At 57.4% G+C, this 11,406-nt stretch overlaps 1 protein-coding gene across 2 annotated transcripts; it reads right to left on the minus strand.

Moving 5' to 3' along the window:
* Nucleotides 1–3,250: 3,250 nt before the first annotated feature.
* Nucleotides 3,251–11,121, minus strand: TRIM65 (tripartite motif containing 65). Of its 2 annotated transcripts, XM_010387562.2 has the most exons (6): nucleotides 9,795–11,121; nucleotides 6,084–6,179; nucleotides 5,596–5,829; nucleotides 5,340–5,514; nucleotides 5,145–5,210; nucleotides 3,251–4,679 (listed from the first exon to the last, which is right to left on the minus strand). In XM_010387562.2, the coding sequence occupies exons 1-6, from the start codon at nucleotides 10,206–10,208 to the stop codon at nucleotides 4,111–4,113; spliced, it is 1,554 nt and encodes a 517-aa protein (XP_010385864.1). In that variant the 5' UTR covers nucleotides 10,209–11,121; the 3' UTR covers nucleotides 3,251–4,110. The 2 variants fall into 2 exon arrangements, with proteins under 2 accessions (XP_010385864.1, XP_010385865.1); XM_010387563.2 differs by lacking the exon at nucleotides 5,145–5,210.
* Nucleotides 11,122–11,406: the final 285 nt, after the last annotated feature.

The following is an 11,406-nucleotide window of genomic DNA, read 5'->3' on the forward strand; positions in this document are numbered from 1 at the left end:
CCGACTAATACACCTCTCTGGCCTCCCATCTAACTCCTCCAATCCTGCTGGATGTCTTTCACAATCTCTCCTGCCCTTGTTCTGTCTCTGGGTGACCATCCACCTGACTGTGCATAACTGAAGTCCAGAATCTGTAAGGGGGTCTGGTGGGTGGGCCAGACATGCTGGAAACACCCACCAGCTAATCAAATGTGTCCCCTTTCCAAATGTCACATCCCAATTCTGTGCTGCCTTTTCCCTTGATACCAGTGTGCATTTTCCTGGAGAGGATATGGAGAGTTCTCTCAGAATAAGTTAGGCTGGCTGAGCATGGATTGCTTGAAGCCAGGAGTTCAGGACCAGCCCGGGCAACACAGTGAGAACCGTTCTCCACAAAAAAATTAAAAAATTAGCTGGGCAAAGTGGTATGCGACTGTAGTTCCAGCTACTCAGGAGACTGAGGCAGGAGGAGGATCACTTGAGCCCAGGAGGCAGAGATTGTATTCCGTCCTTGCACTGCAGCCTGGGTGACAGAGTGAGGCCCCATCTCTTAAAAAAAAAAAAAAAGGAAAGAAAAAAGAAAAAAAAAGCAATGGCTCACGCCTGCAATCCCAGGCGTGGATCCCTTTGGGAGGCTCAGGCGGGCAGATGACATGAGGTCAGGAGTTTGAGACCAGCCTGGCCAAACTGGTGAAACCATGACTCCACTAAAAATACAAAAACTAGCTGGGTGTGGTGGTGGGCGCCTATAATCCAAGCTACTTGGGAGGCTGAGGCAGGAGAATCACTTGAATGTGGAAGGCAGAGGTTGCACTGAGCTGAGATCGCTCCACTGCACTCCAGCCTGGGCGACAGAGTGCAACTCTGTCTCAAAAACAAAACAAAAGACAAATTAGCTGGGCATTACAGGTGGGTGCCTGTAGTCCTAGCTATTCTGAAGGCTGAGGCAGGAGAATCACTTAAACCCGGGAGGCAGAGGTTGCAGTGAGCCAAGACTGTACCACTGCACTCTAGCCTGGGTGACAGAGTAAGGCTCTGTCTCAAAGAAAAAAAAAGAAAAAAAGAAAGAAAACGAAAAAGAAATAAAGAGTGGGAGTCTCTGAGCCTACGTTGGCTCGGGAGGCTGTCCATTAGAAAAAAAAAAGGCGGGGCTGGACATGGTGACTCACGCCTGCAATCCCAGCACTTTGGGAGTCCGAGGCAGGAGGATCACGAGGTCCAGAGTTTGAGACCAGCCTGACCAACATGGTGAAACCCTAACTTTACTAAAAATACAAAAATTAGTCGGGCGTGGTGGCGTGCACCTATAATCCCAGCTACTCAGGAGGCTGAGGCAGGAAGATCGCTTGAACCCGGGAGGTGGAGGTTGCAGTGAGCTGAGATGGCGCCACTGCACTCCAGCCTGGGGGACAGAGTGAGACTCCGTCTCAAAAAAAAAGAAAGAAAGAAAAAGGGGGTAATATTTACAATATAGAACACGCCCACAGAATATAGAAAGAACCATCACCCAATAGGAAGATGAATTTCATATAATAAATGGCCCCAAACACCTCCCACCTCAGAAGCAGACAGGGGGCCACTCTTCCTCTCTCTGCCCCCTCAGAGCGTGGCTCAGCCCTCTGGAAGCTTCTGCTGCAGCCTTGGATTAGGAGGGAGTATGAGGTGGGGCCAGCAATGATGGCTATCTGGCCAGGCCAATACGTCTTGCCTGGCTGGGCTTTCAGCTCCCACTGTTGCCCCTAGCTAGCCAGCAAGGTCCTGCCTGCCTCCTGGTTGTGGGGCTGCACATGTCAGGTTCCCTTCCCATGTCTGGGGAGCTCCCATCTGAGGATCTTGCTGGAAAGTCCTTACCTGGGCTGTGCCAATCCAAGTCCCTGCCCTGCTCTTTAACAAACAGCCACAGGCTAGGAGCAGGGACACAAGATGGAGGCTGCAATGGTGGCAGTGATTGGGATGGGGTTGTCGTGGGAGGTTTTTTTTTTTTTCCCCACAAATATAGAAACATTATATATACTGGGGTATGTATATTACATGTATTATCCTTTAAAAATTTTTTATTGTGAAATATTTATCCATGAGTACATATAACACAGATGTCCAGTTTTTAAAGTTACAAAAGCAGACACCCCTCCCTTTTTTTTTTTTTCAGATGGAGTCTTGCTCTGTCACCCAGGCTGTAGTGCAGTGGTGCAATCTCGGCTCACTGCAACCTCACCTCCTGGGTTCAAGCGATTCTCCTGCCTCAGCCTCCCCAGGAGGGATTACAGGCGCACGCCACCACGCCCGGCTAATTTTTGTTATTTTTAGTAGAGATGGGGTTTTGCCATGTTGGCCAGGCTGAACTCGAACTCCTGACCTTGTGATCCGCCCACCTCGGCCTCCCAAGTGCTGGGATTTACAAGCGTGAGCCACCGCGCCTGGCCAAAAGCAGACACCCTTGGAACCACCTCCCAAAACAAGAAGTGGAACATTTCAAGTAAAACAAATTACATCTACCCTATGACCCAGCAACCCCACTTCCGGAAGTACAAGCAAAATCATGCCCAGGGTTCTTCATGGCAGCATGTTCTGCAATGGCAAACACCACACTAAACCAGGAGCTAGCCTGTGCCAGCACCTGCACACATGGCTGCCCCAAAGTCCCACACCCAGGGGTGGGATGCTGGAGACGGAGGTCCTGCCGGTGTCACGTGCTGCTTGGTGACAGGGTTGAGGGGCCTTAGTCGGCTGGACTCAAGGTGGCCTCACTGTGGCCTTTTGTATAAAAAAATCTTCAAGTGCTCATTGTTCCCTGAGTGACTCACTTGAGGTAACAGCCTACATACATGACCATAAATGCGGCCAAGCATCCTGCTCAGAAATATTCATCATAAGCCAGGCGTGGTGGTGCACACCTGTAATCCCAGCTACTCAGGAGGCTGAGGTAGGAGAATCCTATGAGCCCATGATGGCACCCCTGCACACCAGCCTGGGTGACAGAGGGAGACTCTGTCTCAAAAAAAAACACATCGATGTTTGTATAGCTAAAAAGAAAGCAAATTAAATGTCCAATGATAGATAAACTTGATAGCTATTAGAATGACTACGGTAATCAGTGAAAATTTTCTTTTTTTTTTTTTTGAGACGGAGTCTCGCTCTGTCGCCCGGGCTGGAGTGCAGTGGCCGGATCTCAGCTCACTGCAAGCTCCGCCTCCTGGGTTTACGCCATTCTCCTGCCTCAGCCTCCCGAGTAGCTGGGACTACAAGCGCCCGGCTAGTTTTTTGTATTTTTTAGTAGAGACGGGTTTCACCATGTTAGCCAGGATGGTCTCAATCTCCTGACCTCGTGAGTCCGCCCATCTCGGCCTCCCAAAGTGCTGGGATTACAGGCTTGAGCCACCGCGCCCGGCCGAAAATTTTCAATCATGTGAAAAATGCTTACGTTAAGTCAAAAAACTTCAGAAAACACTGTAATCTCAGCTACTTCGGAGGCTGAGGTGGGAGGATTCTTTGAGCTCAGAAGCTCGAGGCTGCAGTGAGCCACGATTGTGCCACTGTACCCCAGTCTGAGTGACAGAGCAAGACCATCTCCTAAAAAAAAAAAGTTTAAATGCAGAAAACAAAATTGTTTATAGAATACAATTATAAAGGTGCACAAAATAAAAAGACTACAAGACAGGACGGATGTCTATCCAAATGTTACAAAAAATTAAAGAGAGCTGCAGGCGGGACGGAGGGAGGAATCTGTCTGCCCCGGGACTACTCTGGCTCACCGCCCCTCACTAACTGCTCCTTTGGCCCTTATCATCTCCGGAGGCAAGTTCAGGTGGATCCAAATTTTGTCACACGCGCTGTCCTGTAAGCCCAGACGTCCCCTGGGCACTGCTCTAGCCTCCCAGGCCCAGGCAGTACCTAGAACTGGGTTCTGTTTGGGGCAAGGGCATCCCATTTATCCCCCTCCTAGACCGTGTCCCCTTCAAAGAGGCTGGAACACTGAACTTGGGTTTATGCTCACCTCCCCCCACCTCCAATCTCTTTCTGAGTTAACAGAGAGGCCAACTACTGGTCCTCCAATCTCCGAGCTGGAGCTGGGCAGCTCTTGGGCATGCAAGCATGGTGGCAGCTATGCCAGGGCTCCATCCCATGCCTTCTTCAGCTGAGCACCCCTTCCTGGGGCCCCGGAGGGAACACAGCCCCTGGCTGATGGCACAGGGTCAGGGTCCTACCCTCAAGGAGCCAGAAGACGGGGGTGAGGGGCTGGTTGAAGAGGGCATGGAAGGTGTACAGGGGCTGGGTCTGGGGCTCCAGGCTGTAGAAGGTGAGGCAGCCTGAGGCCAGGTCCAAATCCATGCCCAGGAGCCGCCCTGACACCCCTGGGAGGCGCTGGGCCTGCCCGTTGTGCCAGGCCTGGAGGCTGTCCCCCTGGACGCAGAGCCCCCAGGAGCAGGGTCCCCGGCCAATGTTGTCTGTGTGGGGCCCCACCCTGCACCGTGACAGTTGCGGGTAGGAGACGCCCAGTGTGACTGAGTGGTCTGATGCACGCACCTCCCAGTAGTGGTGCCCGGCCTGGAAACTCTGGGTACACTGCACCTGCCAGAGCTCGAATCTGCCGGGCCTGCCTGGGCCCTGGGACTGACGGCAGTGCTTCACCTGCTGGTCCTGGTGCGACAGATAGAAGTGACGGTTGGCACTGATTGGATCAAAGGTCAGATTGCGATAATCTGTTGGGGAAAGGAGGACAGAAGTGGGCTAGGGGAAGACAGCACAACTGGATCTCCATTTATCCGCTGCTAAACCTCCGCCAGGCATGCTGAGCACCAGCAGCCACCACAACACTTAATCCTCGCCACGACCTCACAGGCGGAATCCTCTATCAGCCCCGTTCACAGCTGAGAAAACTGGGGCTCTGAGATCCATTAACTCAGTATTAAGCGGAAGAATCGCGGGTCTGTGCCCCAGACTCTGTCCTTCAATGAACACTGGCTGCCTCTGCTTCAGGGTAGATGTGCACGAGGTGTGCAGGGGATAGGGCCAGGCTCAGATGTCCCGGCAGGACAGTCACAACACATGCCCCCCTCACTCACATGTACATACAAACATGTGTGCACACACTTGTTCACAGCACACACAGGCACCTCCTTGCACACGCACACACAGTTGCACACATACACGAATGGCCTCCTTACTCTGCCAGAGTTTCCTCCTCAGTGGACAAACTGTGCTTGGGACCGGTGCCAGGGGACCTGGGGCCTCTAGGGGGCAAAGCAGCGTTAGCAGAATGGTTGGAGAGGTCATGATGTGTGGGCCCTGACCCCCCCTGCCCCCCAGCGGGAGCGGCAGCTGGGCCCAGGGTCGTAGTGGGGGCCTGGGGTCAGTCTTACCCATGGGGCCTAAGTCCACAGGCTTGGCTGGTGCCCTGGGGTGGACCCCCTCTTCCAAGAGGAGGCCACACAGCCGGCTTAGCAACTGCTTCAGGTCGCCCAGCTGTTGGTCTTCATCCCACTGCAGAGGGGTCAGTGGCCCAAGAGGCCCTGGGGGCTGGAGGAGCTGTGATTCCTGAGCCCCAGGGAGAACAAGTAAGCCGGGGCCTAAGGGGCAGGGAAGCAAGTCCCCCACCTGTACCCTGAGCCCTCGCACCTGCAGGAAGGTCTGCTCATCCACCTGCTCCAGGAGCTCCTGGATCCTGCAGCCATGGTAAGCCACAGCCTCCAAGTGGCCCCGCAGCCGCTGCTCCTCATCTTGAGCCTGTGCCAGCACCCGCGTCTTGGCCACCTCGATGCTCCTCAGTGCTGCCGTGTGCTGCATTTCCAGGGCCTGTAGCAGGCTGCTGAACTTGCCGGAGACCCAGGAGGCCAAGACGCAGGCCGAGTTCTGGGTGGGAACAGGAGGGGCTTCAGGGTGGCCAGGGCCCTGTGCCATACCAAGGCAGGCTAGGGCCACGGCTGCCCACTGGGCTGAGGGTCAGGGATGTTGGGAGGCAGGGTCCTGGGAACCTCCCCAGGACCCCTGTGCCCAGCTCCCTGCTCAGCCACACTCCCTGCTGCCCAGTGTTCCAGGAACCAGCTGGTGGCCGCCCCCAGGATGCAGTGTGAGGCCATGGTGGGCGGGCAGGCACAGCCTCATACCTGAATCTGGCTTCTTTGCTTCTGCAGCTCTAGTAGCTGGCCTTCGGCCTGGGTGGCCTGCTGCTGGGTAACCTCCAGGCTGGCTCTCAGCTGGGCCTGTGGTGGCCGCCCATGGGACAAGCAACAAGAGAGGGCCAGGATTGGCTGTGACATCCTTTCTCAACCAACCATGCCTGCAGACACCAGGCAACCCCTCCCCACGCCACCCCAGGCCAGCCTCCAGAGCACAGGCCTCACTCTAACCCAGGGAGAGTTGGGGCCGTGCCCCGCGGGGTCCGGACAAAGTCCTTCTTAACCTGTAGTAGGGTGGTACCTGAGCAGAGCAGAAGCCTTGGGCTCAGGACCCAACTTCCATTCCCATTTCCACCTCTTGCATGCTGAGCAAGTTGAGGCAAAGCACCTGCCCTCTCTGGGCCTAACGCCACACACATCAATACATGAAAGTGATAATACTGGCTCAGGAGGCCTTGTAGGGATAACCCCAAATACTAAAGCTATTGGTCCCTCTCTCATTGCAGAGGGTTCAGTGGTCCAGGAGGCCCTGGGGCTTGAGAAGCTGACTGCAGGGACCACCCAAAGCACCAAAGCTGTCTGAGAAGTGGGCAGTTATTTGCATGGATAAACTAGATACTTCTGGGGATCCGGCCAGTCCCTGGCCCTAGCTTTGAGCCTGAGGGGGGAGGAAGGGACCCTAATTCGGTTACACTCCCTGAGTCCCTTGGGAATCAAAACACCATGCTCTCATGAGAGCGAGACGAACCATGCAGGTCCCGGGGGCCCCATTCCCAGCACCTGGTCAAAAGCTTCACCCTCGTTTCCGCTTTTCCCACAATGCACTGAGATGGGGACTGTTACTATCCCCACATCACAGAGGAGGAAACGGGCTCAGAGAGGTTGATAATTTGGTCAACGTCCTCAGATCTTCCTAAGTCCAGAGCTCCGCCAGGCCCCCGGCTCCAGCATTTAACACAGGAACACAGGAGGCAGGAGGGTGGGCTCTCCCAGGGTACCCGACCCTCCCCCAGGGACAGGCACCCCCATGTCCCTTTCCCTCTGTCTTGCAAAATTCTGGCTCCCCTGGTGCTACTGGCTGCCCCTGTTGCTCCCTTCCTCCACATGGCTCTCTACTGGCCTCCAACTCAAACTTCCATGCCTGGCTCCGTCTTCTGCACCCGCCGCTGAGCAGTACGTCTCCTCTCATCCTACTCCGCGGCTTTAGCAGCCACAAGGAATGTCCCGCAACACTCTGGAGCCCTTTTCCTTCACCTCATCTCAGCGCTCCCATGAACTCACCCTGGCCCTGTCACCAGCTCTAAAATCTCCATTCTAGGCACCCATTCTTCCTTCTCTGACCACCACCTTCGTGCCCTCTCCTGTTCCAGCCACCTCTATCCCAGTCCTCCCACTTCGCTGACCCCCAGCCGTGCACCCTCCCATCCCTCCCTGCCCATTAGCCCTCCTGGCCACCCCTTCCCTTCTTGTCCCATCCAGTGTCTCTGCGCCATCCTCCACCCATGCCTTAGCCCCAGCCCTCCTCGGTCCCCAAATGATCCCACGTCCTATCTTCACTGCTGAAATGGGTTTTGTCAAGGGCCGTGCTGAAGGTCATTTCTGTCCTCGTACTGAGCCTCCGATCGGCATGGGCACCCTGCCCGTTCTCTTCCTGGCACCCGTCTCCAGGTGCCACACAGGGCTGCCACTCCCCCAACCTTCCCCATCTTCCTGGGAGCTCCAGCTTGGAACCCTCTCTCCCTCCTAGCACTAATGACTCCCAGCTCTCCGCTCCCGAGCTTTGGAGCTCACTGCAAGCTCCACCTCCCGGTTCACACCATTCTCCTGCCTCAGCCACCCCAGTAGCTGGGACTACAGGCGGCCGCCACCAGGCTCAGCTAATTTTTTGTATTTTTAGTAGAGACGGGGTTTCACTGTGTTAGCCAGGGTGGTCTCAATCTCCTGACCTCGTGATGCGGCCGCCTCGGCTCCCAAAGTGCTGGGATCACAGGTGTGAGCCACTGCACCCAGTGGTGGCCAGGCTGCGGTGGGTCGGGCCCCCTCCCACTCCCGGCGGCAGCGCCTGCTCCTGGAGGCGACACTCGCGCATGGTGCACACGCTGCACACGCAGTGGCTCTCGGTCTGGCAGAAGAGCTCCAGTGGCTGCCCATGGCAGGGGCAGAGCATGGCAGGCTGGGGTCCCAGATCCCACAGACCGGTCCCCTGGTTTGTCTCACTGGCGACTGTGACCTCTATACGTCCAAGGCCAAACTCTGCCCTCCACCTACGCCTCTCAGCACACCTGCACCCCAGCCACCTGCGTGCTCGACAGAAACCCAGGTGTCTCCCTTGCTGCCCTCTCTGCTGTGCCCCACGTCCCCTCTGGCCTGCTTTCGCCTCCACAAGGTACCGCTCCCCCTCAGCGTTTCTCATCTCCTCCTCCATTCTGGTCTCCTTTCCCTGCCCCCCAACTGGTTCCTTGCCTCCCTGCACTCCTGCCCTGGGCTCCTACCCTATTCAGGTCTTGCGTCCTGCCCCCTTCAGCCCCCCAGCCAGATGATTAGTCTCCATGAAGCCCAAATCTGATCATGTGCCACCCTGCTTCCAAGCCTACAATGGCTCCTATGACCCTAGAGTAAGAGACAGGCTCCCCCAGGACCCTGCCCGATCTGGCCCCCTCTGACCCCCCGGCCTGGCCCACAGATCTCAGTGGCACAAATCTGCCACTGGCCAGCCCGCGTGCCCAGTTCTTTCCCATCCCAGAGAGGGAAGCAGGCTGATTCCTCTGCCTAAAATGCTCTTCCCCAGTTCTTTCTCCTCCTGGCTGGTGCTTCCTCAGCCCTCACATGCCAGCCTGAAGGCGGCCTCCCCTTCCTCCTCCTGGCCTGTTTAGCAGGGTCACCGCGACACCTCTATGACATGCTATGTGCTTTCCTCACTGCATTTTGTAAGAATACATTCACGCCTTACTGGAACACTGACTTCTTAAGTGGATTCTAAGTCTCTTAAGGGCAGGGAGCTCGTCTATCCATTTACCAACAGCCCCCATACCCCCCTCACCCCTCCACCCCCACCCTGTACAGCGAATTAAAGCAGACACACGACTGTTCTCTAGCGCCTGGGCACGGAGCAGGGAGCTGCTGCCTCATGCCCGGGCTTTTTTTCATCCGGAAGGCATCCAGCAGCTCCTGAGACCCACCCTGCGGTACTGGCCGGGCTGCACATCCCAGTCCGATGCACAGATCCGAGATATTTTTTATTTTTTATTTTGAGACGGAGTCTCGCTCTGTCGCCCAGACTGGAGTGTAGTGGCACGATCTCGGCTCACTGCAAGCTCCGCCTCCCGGGTTCACGCCATTCTCCTGCCTCAGCCTCCCGAGTAGCTGGGACTACAGCCCGCCACCTCGCCCGGCTAATTTTTTGTATTTTTAATAGAGACGGGGTTTCACCGTGTTAGCCAGGATGGTCTCGATCTCCTGACCTCGTGATCCGCCAGCCTCGGCCTCCCAAAGTGCAGGGATTACAGGCGTGAGCCACCGCGCCTGGCAGACCCGCGATTTTTATAATCAACTCCCAGGTTGGGCGAAGCCCCCCTCCAGTTGAGGCTCCCCTCCCCCGCCGGGTGCCCGGAGAGAGCAGGGCGCGGCCCGCAGGAGTCACCCTGCGGTAGCCAGGCCGCGGCGGGTCCAGCCCCCTCCTGCTCCCGGCGGACGCGTCACCTCGCGCTTGAGGCGCTCGGCGTCCAGCAGCGCCCGCTCGTGGAGGCGACATTCGTGCACGGTGCACACGCTGCACACGCAGCGGCCCTCGGTCCGGCAGAAGAGCTCCATTGGCCGCCCATGGCGGGGGCAGCGCGCGGCGGGGCCGGGGCCGGGGCCGGGGTCGGGGCCGGGGTCCCGGGCGGGCCCGGCGTGCACCACCTCCAGCACGCCGCTGAGGGCCACGTTGCGGCGCAGCTCGGCGCCGTCGGGGAAGGGCTCCCGGCACTCGGGGCAAGCCTTCCCGCAGCGGTCCCACCAGTCCCGGATGCAGGCTCCGCAGAAGTTGTGGCCGCAGGGCAGCGTCACTGGGTCCTGGTAGAGTCCCAGGCAGATGGCGCAGGTCAGCTTCTCCTCCAGTAGCTGCGCGGCCATGGCCCGGCGGCGGTGGGAGCCAGGCGGGCCCCGGAATTCTTAAAGGGACAGCTGGCCTCGCGTACTGAGGGCGCCCGGGCTTGGCTAACGCGAGGCGGGGCGAGGCTAGGTCCCCGCCCCGGAAGGCGGAGGGGTGCGGCGGGCCCTTCTCCGACACCTTCGACCAGCGACGTCCGCAGGGGCCTAGGCCACCCCTGCCCGCCTCGGCCTGGGCCGCTCGAAGCCTCCGCGTTCCGGCCTTGCGCCCCTCCCTCTCTCTAGGCACCGCGCCACCCCGGCTGAGAGCTGGGTTCGGCTCTCTCGGGTCCCAGCCTGGCGGGTCCATCCCACCCCTTTGGGCCTTCAGCCCAGGTCCTGGAGAGCAGAGACTCGAAAATCCCGCCCCGCCTCCGGGCTTCTGACCACGGGTCGCGCGGAACCTCTTCTGGACTCATCTGTCAATGGCCTAACTGCATAGACCACCCGCGCAATCCCCCGGGGCTCGGCGATGAAACGAAAGTCAGTGCACGTGGGCGGGCGGGCTCCCTGCAGACCCGAGCACTGCTGCACTTTTTCCTGGAGCTGGGTTTCGGGCACTTGCCAGACTGGGGTGTCTTCCTTCTCTGGGCTACACGTAATTTTGGTTATTTTAAAGTAAACAGCGAGATGGAAATGTCTGGTCACCAACAGACAGGGTCCAGTTAACTGGTATTTTTCAAATGGCCCTTGAATGAGTACACAAACCAGCTTTCAGCTCCAATCAGCATCCCTTCTCCCTGCTGCCCTCTGCTGGGGAGAATTTCTTGCCTGGGGTCCGAGCTGATCTGCAGCCTCAGTATTTAGAGGCACTCCAGCGTTTCCCCTGCGGCTGAGCAGGCAAGGCGGGTCTGGGGCCTAGCGCCCACCTCCCCGGCAGTGTGTATCAGGCCAGGGGGAACCCCAGTAGAGCAAGGCCTTTCTATCTAACCAAGCTGGGCTGATACTGAGGCGGCACGAGCTCTCACTGCTGCAGCAAGCACTGCGTCCTGTGTGCGGCCACAGGCGAAGTTTCTTTCTGGAAAAAGTGCAGAGATCTACCCTCCACCTACTAGTTAGCCAGACTTCTGCTTTTGGTAAGAGAGAAACAAAACACCTAACTGTCCAGCCGCAGGCTCCATGGGCTTTCTGACCCTGAGCAGGTCTCTTGAGTCACGCTGTTACCTACCTAATGTGGCTTCTC

Source organism: Rhinopithecus roxellana, chromosome 19 (assembly GCF_007565055.1).
Source record: "Rhinopithecus roxellana isolate Shanxi Qingling chromosome 19, ASM756505v1, whole genome shotgun sequence".
NCBI classification, from domain to species: Eukaryota; Metazoa; Chordata; class Mammalia; order Primates; family Cercopithecidae; genus Rhinopithecus; species Rhinopithecus roxellana.